This window comes from Chiloscyllium punctatum, chromosome 7 (assembly GCF_047496795.1).
Source record: "Chiloscyllium punctatum isolate Juve2018m chromosome 7, sChiPun1.3, whole genome shotgun sequence".
Classification (NCBI taxonomy): Eukaryota; Metazoa; Chordata; class Chondrichthyes; order Orectolobiformes; family Hemiscylliidae; genus Chiloscyllium; species Chiloscyllium punctatum.
Window position 1 is genome coordinate 78,808,294 of NC_092745.1, and position 21,605 is coordinate 78,829,898.

The window sequence follows — 21,605 nt, forward strand, 5'->3', positions numbered from 1 at the left end:
TTGTGATTGTTTGCAAAGTGACATTATTGCTGACCTAGATCAAAGCTGTTCACAGAGGTCTGCTGTGTGGATTTGACTTTTCCTGATATTAGTATCATTTAGGTGCCAAGTCTATAGAATTTTCAGTGACCAAAGTTGTTGAAAATTATCAGATAATAAATTAAAATGTTAAACGCATTGATTATCCTTCATTTTTTAAACATCTTACAAACAGCAAGATAAGATTGGGACAGTCACGTGAGATTAAGGTATAAGTTAAAATATCATAAATTTTTACTTTCTTTACATGTGTGCATATTTTATACAATAATGGAGCAATTTGGTAGTCCATAGATGTAAAATTCATGTTTTATGTTGAGAGAGGTCATTCATTAGTATTTGTGATTTAGTTTGTCATTTACAAACCCAGTTCCACCTCATTCAATAGCTATAACTTATTCAAGGGTTTTTCAAATGATTTCAGTTGCATAAAAATGAATGTTCTTATCAGTTTAAATGATTTTGTATATTTGTATCTGTCAGCACTTTTATTAACTCATCCTGTGGAGGATCATAGAGCCATTGTCAACAAAGTCTGGATTGTCATGTTTAATTGTGTGTGTATGAACACAAAAAGTGCTGTCAGTTTCACAGTTATAATGATGGTTAATGATGGCATTCTACTATCATCATTACCACAAAATCCAGGCCATTGTTTCTAAAATCTCACAGATGGTAAATTAACTGGCATGCAGTTGCCTGGTTTATGAAATTTTATAACAACATATGATGTTTGCAATTCTCCAACTCTCTGATGAGAGACACCGGGTATCTAAGAAGAATAATGAAAAGCTCCCCATTATGTCTGCAGTTTTCACTCCTGTATCCCATATTAAATATGATGCATCTCTTCTGGAACAATTGACTTGTCCATTTTAAATACGGCCAGCCCTTTTAATATTTTTTTTTAAAAATCTCATCCTCTTCCTTGCTAGCACCAATACAAAGTGTTAATTTCAACATAGTGCTGTGCCTTCTGTCTCTATCAATATATATCTATTTTAGTCTCTAATTGGCACTCCCTACCCATCGGACAATCTTTTGACTTTTACATGTCTGTAGAAGATGATAATTTCTTCCTTCATTCCACCTGTGTATTTTCTAAATATAGATGGATAAATAATAATAATAAGTAATTAGGTGACATCAAGCTTTGCTTTTGAAAGATTGTGGGTAGTAGGAGAAAGGTATTGAGTGAAGTAGGGGCAGTTTTGATATGTTAGCAAAGAATAAATTAGAGTAGATGATGCAATGGGTTGGAAATTGACAACCAGTTTAACTATTTTAACTATGTTAAAGGATAGATTGGATTGACAGTATATCAGAGAGTCAGTCATCCATCCAGTTTACAGCCACATCCAAGACTTTACAGCTGGATTAATAGTGGATATTGTTCACAATGTCAAGGTCAAAAATATCCAATTAACAGACATATAAAACATGACAAATTTAAGATCATTAGTAGGACAATCAAATGTACTTTGTCAACAAAGTTGTCATAAGTGTATGTAAAAATAACCAGGAAAATTACTGACATAAATTGTCTAGATTCAAAACATCTAAATATTTTTCCATTGTGAAAAGACTGCAGGATGTGTGGGAAGGCAGGTAGATGGGTTAAGGTAAAAGACAAAGAGATTAAACTTGTTTCCCTGAGACCGTATAACTTTGTCTTACATTTAACAAGGAAATGTTCAGGAAAATCACTAAATCTTTAGATACAATGGTGATAGCACAGCAGCAAATTGAAATTGTTAGGCTTTTATATTTAAAACAAAAGGATGTAAAGGTGAGCTAAGCAACAACAGGACAATTGGTTTAATCTCAGTTGTGGAAACGTTTCTAGAAACAATAATCTAGGTCAAAATTTACAGTAATTTGGAAAATTGTGGATTATTTAAGAAAAGCTAGCATTAATTTATTGAATGGAAAATTGTGCTGAAGTAATTTGATTGAGATTTTGGTAAGGTAAGTGAGATGGTTGATAATGGCAATGCGTCTTCCAGAAGGCATGTGATAAAATGTTAAGTAACAGGCTTGTCAACAATTTGGAAGCCCCAAGAATTAATAAAAGGTAGTGACCACATGGATACAAAATTGGCTAAGTGGCAGGAAATAGAGCAGTGGTAAATGTTTTTTGGACTGAGTCATAGAGTCATACAGCACGGGAAACCGACCCTTTGGCCCAACCTGTCCATGCTGAACAGGTATCCCAAACATAACTCATCCCATTTGCTTGCATTTGGTCTATATCCCTCTAAACCTTTTCTATTCATGTACCTGTCTAAATGTCTTTTAAATGTTGTAATTGTACCTATATCTACCACTTTTTCATTGCATAAACGCACACCATCGAGGTAAAAAAGTTGCCACTCAGTTCCCTTTTAAATCTTTCCCCTCTCACCTTAAACCTATGCCATCTAATTTTGGACTGCCCTACCCTAGGAAAATGATCTTGGCTATTCACCTTATCTATGCCCCTCATGATGTTATAAGTCTCTATAAGGCTACCCTGAAGAAGGGCTTATGCCCAAAGCGTCGATTCTCCTGCTCCTTTGATGCTGCCTGACCTACTGCGCTTTTCCAGCAACACATTTTTAAGCTCTATAAGGCTACCCCTCAGCCTCCAGCAATCCAGGGAAACAAGTCCCAGTCTACCAAGCCTCTCCTTATAAATTCAAACCCTCTCGCCCTGGCAACATCCTTTTAAATCTTTTCTTCACCCTTTCTAGTTTGACAACTTCCCTCCTATAGCAGGGCAACTTGAATTGTATGCAGTATTCTAAAAGTGGCCTCACTAATGTCTTGTACAGCCTGAACATGGTGTCCCAACCCCTTTAATCAGTGCGCTGGCCAATGAAGGCAAGCATGCCAAATACCTTCTTCACCATCCGGTCTACGTGCAATAACACTTTCAAAAAACTATGTACTTGAACCCCTACATCCCTTTGTTCAACAACTCTCCCCCAGGTCCTCCCAGTAAGTGTGTAAGTCCTGCTCTTGTTTGTCCTAACAAAATATATTTATCCAAATTAAAATCCATTTATCACTTCTCAGCCGTTTCTGTCCACTTCTGGTGGAAAATATATGATGCAGTTCCCAAGCAATTGATGTTAGGACCACAGTTTGTTATTATTTATTGAATTACATTGTTGGCATATTTTGAAATCACAGACTACACCAAGTTTTGAGCTATTGTGAGCTCTCTGGAGGGTAATTATAGATGTCAAGAAGATATAGATATGCTGGTAAATGAGTGATGACGTGGGTAAAATTTAATACATAGAAGTGTGAAATAATATATTTTGGTAATCAGAATGAGAACAGGCAATGTAAACTATAGAAATACAAGGAAATAAAGGAATTACAAGAGCATAAGGACCTGGATATATATTTATATTTAAATCATGTAAGCTAGCCAGGCAGTTTATGGAAGTGGTTAATAAAACATACAAGATCCTAGGCTTACAAATAAGGACAGAAAGTGCTGGTGTCACACACATACACACACACACTCATCCCACCACAACCCCAACCCCTGCCACCCCCCCCCCCCCCCCACCACGCCCAACCCCCAATTAGGGGAAGACATCACTGGCACTCCCTGATGGATCCTGGAGGCCTGTTAAAAGTGATGCCATCACTGTGTGCCACCAGCATATACAGTGAAAGCTGTCAGGATGGACAACTCGCATGGACCTCTCACAGCAGTAACAGGATGTAGCACTTAGAGTTACAGAGTAATACAGCATGGAAGCAGGCCCTTGGCTGAAACTAGTCCATGCTGACCATGATGCCCACTCAGCTAGTTCCAATTACTTGCATTTGGTACATATCCCTCTAAACCCTCCCATCCACTTACCTAAGCAAATGTTTTCTAAATGTTGCTGTTGTACCTGCCTCAACTACTTTCTCTGGCAGCCCATTCCATTCCACATATACGCCACTCTCTGCATGAAGAAGTTGCTCCCCAGGTACTTAATTGGGTTTGAATTAGATTATTTAAGGGTTTCATTTGACCCATGGGCCAACAGCCATCCAACCAATGCCCCTCACCCCCAACATTCATAACTCAGCAGGACTCCTTTGGCAACATCTTCCAAACTGTGACCTTCAGCACATAGAAGGACAAGGGTAATGGATGCATGGGAACACTATAAACTGCAATATCCTCCTAAGCCAAACACCATCCTGACTTGGATTACAATTTAAAGAGTAAATACATTTGTGTTAAACTGGGGAATGGCAATTAAATGGGACCAGCTGAGATGCTGTCACTGAGAGCTAGCACAGACAATAAGCTGAATGACTTCCCATGTTATACCCATTCTATGATTCCATGCAGATGCCTCTAATTGGGATACTCAACATGCTACGGATGTATTATCCTCCTGGTACCATTCCTCATTCTACGTGCATACAACTGGAGTCTTTGCCTTGTGAGGCTTTTCATGCTTTTTTCTCTCTCTTGCATTCTGCTGTAACCATTTACACATCATATGGATCTTGGGTGCTCATAGACTTTCTCTAAACTATTTTATTATTGCCTTTTCTTTGTCACATTATTATCACTACTGTCATTTAAACATCTGACATCTTTCTAATCAAAGACCAGTCTTATTTTTGCACCAACCCATTTTTAAAAAGAATTTTCTTCTCCTGGTATGTTGTTCGTCTGTATGACATTTACTTGTTTGATGAAAATTTAACAACTTAAATGTTTGTCCAATCTACCACATATGCTAGCTAGTTAAAGACAGGTTCAAAAGCAGAAATCAGTCTCGAAATTGTTGCTGATATTGATAGTAAACATCTAAGCATGACATTTCTTCAATACTCTCTGGGTTAATGACAATCAAATTGATAAACACCGGAATGTCCTGTGAATGTATCAATTGTTTATTGTTCAGGACCACTAATGTCTAAACTATGTGTTTCTTTAAAATTGATTGAAACACTAATGCTAAATAGCACCTACAGGAGGAAAGGGTAGGTTAACGTTCAATATTTTCTAGGAGAAAGTGAGGACTGCAGATGCTGGAGATCAGAGCTGAAAATGTGTTGCTGGAAAAGCGCAGCAGGTCAGGCAACATCCAAGGAGCAGAGGAATTGATGTTTCGGGCATGAGCCCTTCTTCAGGAACCTGAAGAAGGGCTCATGCTCGAAACGTCGATTCTCCTGCTCCTTGGATGCTGCCTGACCTGCTGCACTTTTCCAGCAATACATTTTCAGTAATGTTCAAAATTGCCTTTCATCAGAGCTTTGCTAATGATGATATTGATTAACACTCATACCTCTCTAAGCTATTTAAATTGAATAGTTATCTCAACCCAGGGGATCCCCAGCCTGCCACAGGGCTTTTATAACAGATGTTAATGTGGCAGTGAGCCAGTATTCCCTGGGAGTGGACAGTGCATTATATTAAACATGCTACAAAGGTTTCAAATTACACAGTGACAATTTGAACTCCAGTGATGTTTCACAAAGAAGTCAAGACAAAGCATTGTATTTCATCAAAAAAATGTAGATAGCATATAGATGACCTGTTCAGACAGGGCAATACATTAGTTAAAAGGTGAGGAGTCAAATGGTAGGTGATAGTATGAAAGGAGCAACGCAATAGAGAGAACAGAACAACAGAAGAGGTTGGAGAGAAGGAAACAGATTAGTAAAGGGTAAGCATAAATATTGCAGCAATGTAATGGCAATGTGTAAGAAATGTGGGTCCCTGGGGGCATGAGCTGTGTCAGATTGGAGATTATCTTCATCTCATCGGGAAGGAAATAAGTGATTTTCCTTTGGGGAGCAAGACATTTGAATGGGATAGATTTCTAGTTTGATGTGTGTAAGGCATGGTACAAAGCCATTCTCTCTTCACTAGTGGTTAGAACTGTGCTCCTGAGATGTTCATCACAGTTTGGTTAGTAGAGGCCAAAGTCATTTCTCAGTAAGTGAGGGGAATACTGCATCTTTGTGATAGACTAAAACATTTGCAGCAGAGTGATAGACCAATATCATTTTTTTATAGAGAAGAATGGAAGAACACTAAGTTTCTTTGTAATGCAGTGACAGAAGGTGCTTAACTGTGCAAAGAGAACAAGAAAGAACCAAAAGTTTTTTTTCAGAATGGAAAACATTATGGGGAAAGTTTCATTAGGGGGAAAAGATGAAGGAATAATAAAATGGAAGGAAGCTGGTTGGTCCATCAAGTCAGTAAACAAGCAATTTGCTTACTGTTAGTCCTCTGCATTTTCCCTGTGACTGTGTACTTCATTTTCTTTTCAGATAATGATCCAATTTCCTTTTGAATTCTTGATTGAACCTGCCTTCACCACATACTCAGGCAGTGCATTCAAAATCATAACAACTCACTGCGTGAAACGTTTTCACTCAAGTTGCCTTTGCTTGTAATGCCAATAACCTAAAATGTGCATAGATCAACCCCCACCAGACCCTCCTCCCCACCCCAACCAGGCCTCAATTCCCAGTATTTTCATCCCAGGAACAGTTTCTCCCTCTACACTCCAGTCAGACCTCCCTTTGGTTTTGAGTACGTCCATAAAATTTCTTCTCACTTTCTCTTCTACAAGGGAAACAATTCCCAATTCCCTGCTCTTTCTATTAAATGAAGTTCCTCTTCCATGGAACCATTCTCATTCATCTTTTTTGCACATTTGCTAACATCCTTAAATCTCGTGTGGTGCCCAGAACTGAACCTAATATTCCAGTTGAGATCAAACCAGTGTATAATACAGATTTAACATAATTTCTTTGCTAGTGTATGATACACCTCTATTAATAAAGCCAAGAATGCCATATGTTTGTTAAGCACTTTCTCAACCTATACTGCCAAATTCAATGATTTATACACATGTACACCCAATTCGGTCTGCTCCTGCACCTACTTTACTGTAACCTTTACTTTAAGTTTTCTGTCAGTGTTCCTTAAAAATGTAACACTTCATACTCCTCCACACTAAATTTCATTTACCATTGTCCACCAAACTGACAAATGTGTTTTTGGAGTTTTAAATTATTCTCTTCACAATATCTCTAGTTTTGTACTTTCTTCAAATTTTGAAACTTTGCTCTGTATACGTGTCTAGGAGGAGTAAGGCCTTAACACAAATCCCTGGATAACTCCACTAAAATCTATCCTTCAGTCGAAAAACAGCCACTTTCCAATACTACTTCTTCTTTTCATACCCAATTTTGTATCCAAATTGCTATTCTCCCTTTTATGCCGTGAGCTTTAATTTTGTTCTCAAGTATGTTCAGCATTTTATCAAATGCCTTTTGGAAGTTTTCATGCACCACATCAACGGTGTCATCATCAACCCTCTTGGTCACCTCATCACATCACTAATTAAATATAATTAGCCATTAAAGCCAAGCTGGCTTTCCTTAAACAACCTGTATTTCCCCATGTGACTATTCATTTTTGTCTCAAGTTATAGGTTCTAGAGCATCCCATAATGAAGCTTAAAAACATTGTCCTGCAGTTAACCAAGGTTCAGTTTCTTCTCAGTGGTCACATGGCAAAACACGAAGTTTCTCCTCAGTTGGGATTGTGTGGAAAAGAGCAAAGCTGCTCACACTACTAGAGGAAGACCCAAAGTTCTTCATAAATGAGGAAGTTGAGGACCTGATATTCTTGCACCTGTAGCAGGAGCAGAATTAATTTCACAGTGGAGTTGGCAAGGATAGTTCCAGTCTTCTTTTTCAATATCTAGTGACTGTTACCAATAGATAGCCAGCATATTGACTAATGGATGCTGGCCAATGACATGCCCATACTATGTACAGATTTGGGTCTAGGGGCAAGGCAGAGACATTTAGGCAATTCACAAAAAGTGGGTTTTTTTCTCCTAACTCCCCTTTCTTTCAAGGGTACATCCAGAGAACTTTGTACGACTGGTCAGGAGAGAAGCTTCGACCCAAGTCCTATGATGTGAATTCCTCCCCAATCTTTAGACAGAAGACCAAGTCAAGAGATGTGCTTATGAATACAATGCCTCCTGGGGCATGTTAATCTAAATGATTGCTCCCCTTGAACAGCATATTTAGAATCTGTAGAATCCAAACGCTTACAAAATGAACATTTATAGTGCAGTAGTACAGAGTTTGTGTTGAAGCAAATTTAAAGTATTTCTAAGCATAAATTTTAAGGGATTTTCTACTGTATTCCCAGCTGGAGGAAAAATATAACTAAAAATGTAAAGTATCCATTCAAAGAAAATTAAACAGTGATGAGCATCACTGGCTGGGCCAGCATTTATAGCCCATCCCGAATTGCAGTTGAGAGTCAACCACATTCTTGTGAGTCTGGAGTCACATATAGGACAGTACTTTCCTTCCCTAAAAGAATTCAAATGCTACCATCTGCCATCACAGGATCTGAACCTGGGACCTCAGAACATGAACTGGGTCTCTGGATTAACAGTCCAGGAATAGTACCATTAGGCCATTGCCTCCCCTACCTAATGAGCTCAAATCAGTTGCTTTGGCACACAGGCTTGTTATATTTGATAATTTGATCTGTATAAACTTGACACACACAAATATAACTGCTGCACCTGAGTTAAATACCATCATCTACTTAAAGCCATAGAGTCAGGCAGCATGGAAACAGACACTTTGGTCCAACCAGTCCACGCCAACCATGTTTCCAAACTAAACTGTCCCAGCTCCCTGCACTTGGCCGATATTCCTCCATCCCTTTCCTATTCATGAACTTATCCAAATGTCTTGTAAATCTAAGTACAACCTTTAAAGGTCATTTTTTTGTTGGATAACTTCAAACATGCCATATTCGGAGGGATATAGGTTAAATGCTGGCAAATGGGACAAGTCAGATTGGGGTGTCGAGTTGGCGTGGACAAGTTGGACTGAAGAGTCTGTTTCCATGCTGTATTACTCAATGACTTTCTGTAAGAAGGCACATTCTTCCCGTGTCTGCGTCGGTTTCCTTCGGGTGCTCCGCTTTCCTCCCACAGTCCAAAAGAAAATATGCAGGTTAGTTGATTTGGCCATGCTAAATTGCCCATAGTGTTAGGTGAAGGGGTAAATGTAGGGGAATGAGTCTGGGTGGGTTGCTCTTCGGAGGGTTGGTGTGGACTTGTTGGACCAAAGGGCCTGTTTCCACACTGTAAGTAATCTTATCTAATCAAAACCTTGCGCTCAGTGGATTTTATTGTCAACATGGCCTCAGAGTACAAAAGCTCAACACTGAGTTATTTCTCATAGACAATATTTTTTCAAATTTTTAGATTACTCTAGATTCCCTACAGTGTGGAAACAGGCCCTTCGGCCCAACAAGCCCACACCAACCCTCTGAACAGCAACCCACCCAGACCCATTCCCCTAACTAATGCACCTAACACTATGGGCAATTTAGCATGGCCAATTCACCTAACCTGAACATCTTTAGACTATGGGAGGAAATTGGAGCACCCAGAGGAAACCCATGCAGACACGGGAAGAATGTGCAAACTCCACACAGACAGTTGCTCGAGACAGGATTTGAATCCGAGTCCCTGGTGCTGTGAGGCTGCAGTGCTAACCACCAAACCGTCTTTCTTGTTCCATAAGAAATGTCAGTTCTTCACTTGGCAGCTATTTTTCCAGCCACTCTCATTTGATATCCAAATGTAGTATAGCTGAGAGAACTCCTCAAACAAAGTATTGATTATGATTGTAGCATGAAACAAAAAGCTACTGAGAAATAACCTCCTATATCTAATGTTCTATAACTATTTTCCACACACCATCTTATGGCCCAACTAAAATCATCAAAAGACAGTTCCTACTCCAGTGTTCTACAATTGTAACTGTAAGAATAGTTTAATGCTATGCAAACTTTCTAAGTTAATGGATGTATGAACTTTCAATATCTGGAATTACCTGATCTGCATTCAAATATCTCATTCTTCTGACTCAGCAGGTTAACACAGACATTTCAACAAAACATTGAAGCAAAACCTTTACTAAGCCAGAGGGAGGCAGCATCGACAGCAAGTCTACAACAACGTAATGAGAGGCGCCCCATGAATGAAACATTTTCTGATAAGTGGAATGATAATTCACATTATGATAATACAGGTTTTGTCGCAGAAGAAAGCACGTCAATCTTAGAAAATCCAAGTGCCAACCCCTTAATAAGCACAAAATCAAGGAGCACATCTGCCCATGGACGTAGGCCATTAATGAGACAGGACAGAATTATAGGAGTGCCGCTGGAATTAGAACAGTCAATGCATACATTACACAGTGTCAGAAATACGCCAGAAACTGAAGTGCCTCCAAGTAATCCTTGGCAAAACTGGACTAGGACACCTAGTCCATTTGAGGATAGGACAGCATTTCCATCAAAGTTGGAAAGTACCCCTTTCAGCAGCCCTATTCCTGATAGGAAAGATTCAGAACAACATTCAGTGCTTGGAATTACCGAACTGCCCAGTCCTTTTACGTCAGGTGCTCCATGGAGTTTTCTCAACTCGAGAGAATCCAATTTAAATCGAAGTCATGCAGATAAATTCTCACACATCTGCAGACCTGAGTCTGCAAAGAGTGCTATTATTGCCAGTAAAAGTACAGAAAGACTTGCACCAATGATGAGATCGGTTAAAGCTGGCCAGTTTAAGAAATCCCAAAGCATCGATGAAATTGACATTGGGGCCTTCAAAATTTATAACATACCACTGGACAGTTATGGCTCCAGCTCAGAAAATCCTGGCAGCATTGATATACCAGAACAAATGCCAACACAAGAACAAGGTATGTCACGCAGTCTTTCTGCTCCAATGTTGGATGAAGATTTATCAGAAACATATGGAAGTGGAAAGATCTCTCAAAGGATTCCAATTACAAAAAAAGTGTACCATTTCGACCAAAGTTTCAATCCCCAAGGTACAATAAATGTTAAACCTGAGAGACGAGTAACCACTTCTTTTACACATAATGTTGACTATGGTGTCCATCAAAACAAAAATGTTTCAAAAGATCTCATTAGTCCACGTTCATTCAGAGGTTACCAACCTGTGGAACAAATGTATTCATTCTCCCAACCTTCAGTGAATGATGAACCAGCTAATCCTCGGTTTTCAAGTCAAGGGGACAGGGCTGGATATTTGAGGAGAGGAGATTCCTTAGCAACCTCCACAGAAATGATGTTGCATCGAAGGGTAAATGAAGCTTCAGAGCTACCACAAAATGAAAGATATGTCAGGACACACTTCAGAGGAGTTTTAGAACACCAGAACAGTGCATCATTGGTTGAATCACAGTATCTCAAAAGGAATGGAAGATATGAAGAAGATTATTCAACATTCCAAGATATAAAAAGTCAGGGTAGGAATTTCCAAGATAAACCTCTAACTCAGAGGAGACCTTTGTCTGCGAGAAGCTACAGTACAGAAAGCTATGGGTTTTCTCAAACCAGACCAGTTTCAGCAAGGCCTACCATGGCAGCTCTATTAGAAAAGTTGCCTTCAGATTATAACATCAGTAACTACAATGAAAAGCCTTCAGAGAGCAATGATATAAGGATCAGGTCTTCACAGTTGAAAGGAGATGAGAACTCTGCTAAAATACCTCTAGACTGGAGACAACAACTGCTCAGGCATATAGAAGCTAAAAGGTTAGATAGGGTGAGTGTTCCTTTTACTTTTCAAAAACTTTCACTGATTTAAATGTTGCATAATTGTTTACAGTTCTTAAGAAGTACTACTTGAAGCAATTTGTCTAACTTCTCTGAATTGTTGAGTTTCCTACCAGGTATGGAACTGAATTGTGCACATCAGGAACAGTTAAATCTCTTCCTTTATTTCTGCAAAAGTTGTGCTTGAGCAATATAATAATCTTCAAAGCTCTGACTATCGAGGCAGAAATGACTGAGTTTCCATCCTGTTTGCTGTTGTGTAACCCAATTTGAAAGTGCATGCAAGTGGAGATCAAATGAAGATAGGAGTGAGCTCAGTTGTGATGGCCAATGTAAGAGCAGCCATTTTCTCAGGAAAAACATTAAGTAGCAATTAGAGATACTCAGTAATGTAACAGCACTGTGTCTGCAATATCATTCATCATATATAATATTGTAAGACATGTATAATGACTGCATAATTGTAATCATAGAATCCCTACACTGTAGAAACAGGCCATTTGGCCCAACAAGTCTATACTGACTCACCGAAGAGTATCCCACCCGGACCCATTCCCCTACACTATTACTTTACATTTCCCCTCACTAATGAACCTAACCTGCACATTTCTGAACACTATGGGCAATTTACCATGGCCAATTCAGCCAACCTGCACATCTTTGGACTGTGGGAGGAAATCAGAGCATCCGGAGGAAACCCACACAGACACGGGAGAATGTGCAAACTCCACACAGGCAGTCAAACCCAGGTCCCTGGTGCTGTGAAGTAGCAGTACACACTGAGCCACCATGCCGCTCCTGCTCATGGTTGTGTAACTATTTATTTATGAATGTATTTAGATCCAGACGTCTCAGCTAAAATTCTCCTCTGCATATCCCTTTTGCTGCAATTTTGTAGTGACAAATAGAGTTAAATGTGTTCTTAATATGTCCCACCAGAAATCAATCACGAAAAGCTTAACTCCTTTGAAACCTCTATTACTGAGAAGGACAAGACCAGCATTGGTATGGAAGCACCATCACCTTCAAATTCCTTTTAAGGTCTCAATTCAAATTGATCATCATTGCTGGATTAATATCCTCCAAACTCACAATTGTGGGGACACCAATACCACGAACCATATAGCAGTTTAAAGGGAAGGCCCACTACCATCACATCAGAGCAACTAAGAATGTGCAATAAAAAAACAATTCTCCCAGTAGCATTCACATTCTGAAACTAAATAAAACTTAACCTGAAGTTAACCCTTTCACTTGAAGGTTCATTTATTCCAATCAACAAAGCATGACTAACCCCTTCAATCCCTTCCACATAATTTCTAACCTAAATCTTCCTCAAATAAAGACTGCCAATATATCAGTGCCAGAACTACTACATATTATTCCTGATTTGGATAGGTACATCATTGTGTGCTACAGCTGAAGATAAGTGTTTACTTTTCTCAAGCATTGTAAACATTTCAGTACTTGAAGGCTGATTCAAATCTTTCCTACTACTATTACTTGTTGCACTCAAAAAACTGTTTTGCATTCTAGACGTTGATTGCATATTATTTTCATATGAAGAGATACAAATAAGATGAAGAAACAGAAGATAATGAGTTTCAGGAACTTTCCTGCATATTAGTGCAGTCTTAACTATCAGGTGGGAAACCAATAGGATGCCCAGTGGGATTCTTCGTGAGATGTCTGAGCAATATTGCCAAGTCTCATTTATATGCTGGCACCCAGCTAAATCATGAGAGGTTCGAGCATGGTGTTTCACAGTCAAAATGCCATCAGGATTCTATACATATTACAAGTGCCTGACGAACATATTTTAAAGAGTATCCTTCCGGAATTATTTTCACTTATCAACCATTGGCAAAAGCAACAAGAATAACCTGTTACATGTCAAATAGAGGTGCTGATTTTGACTTCCATTCTGTCCAACGTTTGCTGGGTGGTGAAATTAAGATGTCACCTTCAGCAAAGATTATACATTGTACACATTGTATCACAGGAATTCCTAGATTATCAAACTATCCAGTGTGCCCTGAACACCATGAGAAATTTTCTGCATTGTGCTGTAAATGCACATAGTGGACTTCTCCCATTCATCCAACATTTCAACATTTCACCATTACTAACTCAACTCCACATGAAATTGGTGCTCACAATTATTGATCCTAAGCAGAAGGCCAGTGATTTCTTGTTTTTCTATGGATAAATGTCACTCTGTGTCTCTTTTCCACTCCTAAGTCATCATTCTCAATAGTCCTCAATGACTCACCCAACGTTAACCCTTCTCTATGGTTATGGTGGGTAAAGGCATTGCTATCTCCATACCTGCTGTGGATAAATTTACATCTTGCTCAGATTTGGAGACTGAGAATTATGGCTGACACATTCTCACACTAAATCCAACACATTGAGAATATTAAATAAAACGATTTCAATGAATTCATGTTTACCCCTTATGATCAATTGAAATTACTGTAGGTTGCTTGAAAGTGATCTTCAACAAAGATCATCCTACTTGGTTCATCAGGACTCTTGCAATTCGTGTGTATCTTCTTCCATTAAGAGCTTCCTATCAATATAATCTTCTACCTTTCTTCTGGGCTACTGCTGTGGGGGAATTTTCAAGGTTTTGATACAAAAAAAATCTCCTTAGTGCTCATGCACAATCCTCTTCTGGATGTGGATTGATTAATTGGATGCATGATCAAATATTGGTTCATAATTGTGATCCAAATTGTCTTCCAATGCCTTAGCCATATAGCTACTCCTCCCTGTCCAGAAATAAACTGAAGTTCTGATTAGATATTTTCTCCCAACCTGTTCAGACATTTTATTACACACCCTTTTGGAAGATGGGATTTAAACACTGCTCTTGTGGTTTAGAGGTAGGATACTAGCACTATGCCACAAAGGCTTCCAACTGTAATTAATTGTTCTTTTTGTTATTTACCCTATTTTCTTAATCTGTTCAGAAATGTTATTTCACACCTCTGGAGCAGGTCGAACATGAACCTGTGCCCCTCTGTCCAGGGGTAGGGATACTACCAATGAGCCTCACGAGGGTCCCAAGATAGTAGAAGCTATATTCTTGGGTGGTCATGAACCACCAAGCTTTTGATTAATATTTGAAAGCGCTGACCAATTATCTGGTTTTAATCAGCTTCTGCTGATTTCAACCAATTTACTGCAATTAATAATTCTATTTGATTCAAATTGTTTTGCTAAATTCAGCGATATCAGTGGAATTAGTAGGTTTGAAGTAATTAGCAAGCTTCCCACTCGTTCAGCTTCCACATAACAAACATTGCACTGAATTCATAACCGTTCTATTAATCCTGTTGAACTGCCTTTCCTTCGTTTACAGGATCACTTTCAAATCATCCCTCTTCTCCAAGCTTCTATCCATCTCTGCATATTCAATCTCATCCTCCCCCTTCCTCTGAGCTCCTGGTTTTCAGCAATCAGGGTGCTCCCCAGTTGTCCTTCGCATGCTGGATGTTGCCATTTTTGCATTTGAAGAGAGAGAACCAGTGTTACAGGGCTGTGAGTGCTACGCTGGCTTATTGCATTGAGTTGATGCATGCTGTAATGATGCAATGAAGGTGCTTTTCTTTCTTCATTCAATGTTGTGCAATAGGTTCACTACTTTCTGCATGTACCAAATCTAGCACAGACATGTAGCTGATTTATACTGATCACTTTCAGAGCCAACTGAGTTGTGTTAAAGTTGTATCTGAGACTATGAAGATGGTATCATTCCCAGAACAGTTACATGCCATCCATCACTAATGAAGCAAGGAAGAATCAGCCGTGTCACTGAGATCGGAGTCACATATTGGTTAAAATGGATCTATGTAATACGGTTTAGTTTTCAGGTTTCGAGTGACTTGGAACTTAATTGAAACAAGAGTAATAGTTTGCTGTTTGTTATCTGCTCTGTTCCTGTTCACTCTCAGCGTTTCTAAAAAAAAATCAGAAATAGACAACCAATATGTGAAGGTAAAAGTAGAAGGACAGCCCTCAAACTTTTATGAGGAAATGTATCATTATATTGCCTAACCAAAGAACCTGGTTTTGTTTAGCTAATTAATGAGATGGACAGTGTGAGGCTTGAAAAACGCAATTTTGGCAAGTTGGAGTGATGCAGCGAGATCCAAATGCATTACACCATGACATCAAAAGACCCGTTGAAATGAGCGCTTGAAAAGAATAGGGTGATGTTGACGGAAAAGGAGTGAGTACAGGAAGAGTGCCAAATGTCAATAGTTATTAAGTGTCTGGAAACTGTGCCAGGAAATGGCAGGCTGGAAAGCAAAAGCAAAGCAAGAATCAGAGTTCATAGCACTGGTATATAGATGTTTTGATTTCCTTTCCTTCCCCAAGTCTACAAATGTATCAATTCTGATAAATTAGAGACTGTTTACTTCTGAAAGATATGTTTCTTTTCTAAAATAAACAGAAATGTATTGTCAAAATCAAAACATTTTAGTTTACAGATTGTCTCCCTGCCACCCCCAAGCCCCAACTTTGAGAGCGCCAATGGCAAACTTGCTTTGTGGATTTCAAAGTGTTTTTGAAGCTGTTCTTCTGGCTCTGGCAGAGAGTGCATCAGTTTTGATCAATTATAATTAAAATTGTAAGCTTATTTTCATGTATTTTGCATCATTGTTCCAAATATGGTGGCCTAGTTGCCACAACTTTGGCTAATGTTGAAGTCCTATAAGACAACACTGCTTTAAATGTAGACCCATGTAGTTGATTAGTATAACTATAGTCTCTAGCTCAGAGGAAAACAATTAGCATGAAGAGTACAAATGGAGGTGTTGCTGGTGTCTGCCTGCCAAAATTATAAAACGTTGGCTCCAAGAGGAATGTGGCCAGAGGTGAGGGTGCTGCAACCTCCTACAATAAAAGCATAATTGAATGAACAAAGAACGATACAGGAACAGGCCCTTCAGCTCTCCCAGCCTAAGCTGACATGCTTTGCCCTTCCACACTAAAACTGATTTTGCTTGCAAGATCCGAATCCCTCTATTCCCTTCCTATTCATGTATTTGTCAGATGCTTCTTGAATGCTGCTATTGTGTCTACTTCCACCATCAACTCTGGCAGTGCTTGCCAGGCACTCTCAATCCTTTGTGTGAAAAATTTGCCTTGCACATCTCTTTTAAACTGCCCTGCACCTTGAACCTGTGTCCCCAGTAATTGATCACTCCACCTTGGGGAAAAGCCTCATACTTTCCACTCCATCCATGCCGTTCACAATATTATATACTTCTGTGAGGTTGCCTCTCAATTTCTTATGTTTTAGTGAAAACAAACCCAGTCTATCCAACCTTTCTTCATAGCTAAAATCCCCCATACCAGGCAACATCCAGGTAAGCTTTTTCTGTACCCTCTCCAAAGCATCCACAACCTTCTGGTGCTGTGGTGACCACAACTGTCCACAATATTCCAAGTGTAGCCTAACTGAAGTTCTGTAAATCTGCAGCATAAATTGTCTATCCTTATACTCAATGCTCCTTCCAATGAAGGCAAGCATGCCATAGGTCCTTTTTACTTTCTTATCTACCTGCGCTGCCATCTTCAGAGATCTGTGGATCTGCATACCCATATACCTTTGCTTATCAATATCCCTAAGGGTTCTGTATAATTTCCACATTTATTTGACCTTCCAAAATGCATCACCTCACAGCTGTTCAGATTAAATCCATCTGTCATTTTTCTGCCCATGCCTCCAACTAATCTATATCCTGCTGTATCCTTGGATAATCCTCCTCACTATCCACAACTCTTCCAATCTTTATATTGTCCACAAACATACTAATTAGATCAGCCATGCTTTCCTTCAAATCATTTATGGAGACCTTAAACAGCCGAGATCCCAGCACTGATCCCTGTGGAACACCACTAGTCACAACCCTCCATTCCGAAAAGCATCCTTCCACCGTATTACCCTCTGTCTCCTATGACTAAGCTAGTTCTGTATCCATCTTGCCAGGTCACCCTGATACCATGTGATTTCACCTTTTGAACAGTCTGCCATGAGGGACCTTGTCAAAGGTTTTACTAAAGTCCATGTAGACAGCATCAACTGCTTTTCCCTCATAAATCATCTTGGTCACCTCCTCAAAAAACTTGATCAAGTTCGTGAGGCATGACCTGCCCTGCACAAAATCATGTTGTCTCTTGCTAATAAGTCTAGTTGCTTCAAAATACGTATAGATCTTGTCCCTGAGAATCTTTTCCAATACTTGCTTTACCACTGACATGAGGCTCACAGGCCTGTAATGTTCTGGATTATCCCTTCTATGCTTCTTAAACAACGGGGCAACTTTGACTATTTTCCAGTCCTCTGAGATCTCACCTATGGCCAAAGAAGATGCAAAGATCTCTATCAGTGCTCTTGCAATTTATTCTCTTGCCTCCCTCACCATTCTGGGATAGATCCCATTGGGATTCCTGATGAAGGGCTTTTGCCCGAAACCTCGATTTTCCTGCTCCTCAGATGCTGCCTGAACTGCTGTGCTTTTCCAGCACCACTGTAATCCAGAATCTGGTTTGCAGCATCTGCAGTCATTGTTTTTACCTAGGATCGGGAGACTCATCTACCTTAATACTTCTTAAGACATACAACATATCTTCATTTTTAATAGCAATTTGGCTTAGAAATTTGACACTCCCTTCACTGAATGATCCTCCACCAATTCCTTCTCTTTGGTGAACACCGACACAAAGTATTTGTATAGGACCTTACCTACCTCTTATGGCTCCAAACAGATTCCCTCCTTTGTCATTGAGTGGGCCAATCCTTTCCCTAGCTACCCTCTTGCTTTTTATATATGTATAATAAGCCTTGGGATTTTTCTTAATCCTTTTTGCTAATTATTTTTCATGACACCTTTTAGCTCTTCTAATTCCCTGTTTAAATGTTTTCCTACTTTGTTATATACTTCAAAGGGCTTTTTCAGTTCTCATCTTCCTAGACCTTCCAAGTATGGTGACGGCCAGCATGAAGGGGCATATCTTTAAATTGAGGGGTGATAGATATAGGACAGATGTCAGAGGTAGTTTCTTTACTCAGAGAGTAGTAAGGGTATGGAATGCCTTGCCTGCAACAGTAGGAGATTCGCCAACTTTAAGTGCATTTAAGTCGTCATTGGACAAGCATATGGACGTACATGGAATAGTGTAGGTTAGATGGGCTTCAGATTGATATGGCTGGTCAGCGCAACATTGAGGGCTGAAGGGCCTGTACTGCGCTGTAGTGTTCTATGTTCTATATATGCTTCCTCTTTCTTTTTGGCCAAGGTCATAACATCCCTCGTCATCCAAGGTTCATGTAACTTGCCATACCTATCCTTCATTCCTGCAGGAATGTGCCACTCCTGAACTCTTATCAACTGAAGCTTGAAATACTCCCACATGTCCAATGTGAATTTACCTTCAAACAGCCGCCTCTAATCAAAATTCTCTTGTCCCTGCCAAATATTATTGTAGCTCACCTTCCCTTAATTTAAAACCTTCACCCGAGGCTTGCTGTTATCCCTATCCATGAGTATCTTAAAACTCATGGTATTAATGTCACTACTCCCAGGTCCAATATAACCCTTTCCTTGGTTGGACTATTTACATACTGTATCATACTGTGTCCTGAATGATCCTTACAAATTCTGACCCATCCAAGTCTCTAGCACAAAGTGAGTGCCAATCAATATTAGGAAAATTAAAATTACCCATGACAACAACCCTGCAGTTTTTACATCTTTCCAAAATCTGTCAACATATTGTCTCCTCTATCTTCTGCTAGCTATCGGGAGGCCTGTAGTATACCTCCAACACTGTGATTTCACCTCTTCTATTCCTGAGTTCTACCCATATTGACTTTCTGCATGAGTCCTCTGATGGATCCTCCCTCAGTACAGGTGTGCGATACTCCTTTACTAGTAATGCATCTCACCTTCCTTTCACATTCCCTTCTATCATGCCTGAAACACCCAAATCTTGGGATATTCAGCTGCCACTCCTTCCCTCTTTAACTCATGTCTCTGTAATCATAATAATTGCATAGGTCCAAATACAAACCAAAGCTGTAAGTTCATCTACGTTGCCTATTATACTTCTTGCTTTGAAACACATGCATTCAGAACACCACCTCCCCTTCTCTTTTCAACAGCATTTCCTTGCCTATTCTTATTCTTTGTTATGTTTGCGTTGGTTTCTATCTCTCCCTCAATTTCTGCACCTACTGTCGTACTCCTCTGCTTCTCATCCCCGTCACACTTTTATAAACTCTCCCCAACCATTCTACCAAGTGACGACCACCCCCCTTTCCCCTCAAAAAGGACCAGTCCCAGTTCTGCCCAGACATAAGCCATACAGTTTGTACAAGTCCCATCTCCCTCAGAACTGGTTCCAGTGCCCCACAAGTCTGAAACTCTCCTCCTCACACCATCTTTTCAGCCACATCTTCATTCTATTTATCCTGCTGTTTCTACTCAATCTAGCTCATGGCAGTGGTAGTAATCCTGAGATAGCTATCTTTGAGATCCTACATTTCAACTTTCTTATTAGTTCTCCATATTCTGCTCTTAGGACCTCATTCCTTTTTTTAACCTATGTACCAATGTGTACTACAACTACTAGCTGTCCGCCCACCCCATCTAGAATGTCCTGCAACCGCTCTGAGATGTCCTGGACCCTGGCACTAGGGGGGCAACACACCATCCTGGATTCTCGTTTGTGGTCACAGAAACAGCAATCCATTCCCCTTATGACAGAGTTTCCTATAACTATAACCTTTCTATGCCTATTTCTCCCTCCTTTTGCAGCAAGATATGATGAACTTGGGTGCTGCTATTATCCCCTGAGAAGGCATTACCCTCAACAGCATCCAAAATGGTAAATCTGTTTTGCAGAGGAATAGCCACAGGAGATTCCTGCACTGCCTGGTTAGCATTCCTGCTCTATCTGGTGATTACCCATTCTCTTCCTGCCTGTGGAGTCTGAGTCGGCGGAGTATGCTATTCATGATACTCTTCCCTTCACAAATGTTCGATAGTGTCCCCAGATGCCACTCCAACTTCAAAACTTGGACTTCAGGGAGCTGCAGCTGGAGATACTTCTTGCACACATGCAGGTCCCACATTTGCAACAGGAGCTGACTTTAGATTTAGGAAATTTGAAATAAACACAGAACATTCTGGAGAAACTGAATAGGTTGGCAACAGTTTATATATATATATTTAGAGAGAGAGAGAGAGATAAAGTTAACTTTTCAAGTTCAGTATAACTCTTCAAAATAGATGGGAAGGAGGTGTTGAGGATGGATATCCTGACAGAGGATATAGATTAAGTGAGTGAGCAATCACTAGAGATGAATATATTGTGGTAAAATGTACAGGTATGCACTTTCATAGGAAAAAAATAGAGGAGCTGGGTATAATTTAAATGGAGAAGGACTGTAGCATAGAGATTTCAGGACCCTTACATTTAAATCACAAAGCTAATTCAGCAGTTAATAGGAAAGGTAAATGGAATGTTGACCTTTATTTCAATGGGAATGGAATACAAAAAGTGGGAAGTCTTGCTAAAACTATACCAGGTACTTGTTAGACCTAGGGTACTGTAAACAAATTTAGTTCGCTTATCTGAGGAAAGGTACACTGACAATGGAGGAAATCCAGACTTGGCTCATTTCAGATACAGAGGGATTGTCCAATGAGGAGAGTTTTGAGTAGGTTGAGCCTGTGCTCATTAGAGTTAGAAGTATGAGAGGTGTCCTTGTTGAGACATACAAGATTCTTAGGAAACTTAACAGGGAGATGCCAAAAGTTTGCTTCCCCTTGTGGGAAGTCTAGGACCAGAGGGCATGATCTCAGAGTTCGGGTTTACCCAGTTTACC

The 21,605-nt window shown here is 39.7% G+C and overlaps 1 protein-coding gene across 18 annotated transcripts in view; it reads left to right on the plus strand.

Moving 5' to 3' along the window:
- lrrc7 (leucine rich repeat containing 7) overlaps positions 1-21,605 on the plus strand; it is a 617,417-nt gene that overhangs the window by 540,484 nt on the left and 55,328 nt on the right. For 14 of the 18 annotated variants that reach the window (XM_072574143.1, XM_072574142.1, XM_072574141.1 and 11 more), the window contains one exon: positions 9,980-11,687. In XM_072574143.1, coding sequence (XP_072430244.1) covers positions 9,980-11,687 — 1,708 coding nt within the window. The remainder of the gene's footprint in view (positions 1-9,979; positions 11,688-21,605) is intronic. The other 4 variants (XM_072574149.1, XM_072574153.1, XM_072574160.1 and 1 more) reach the window with 1 other exon arrangement.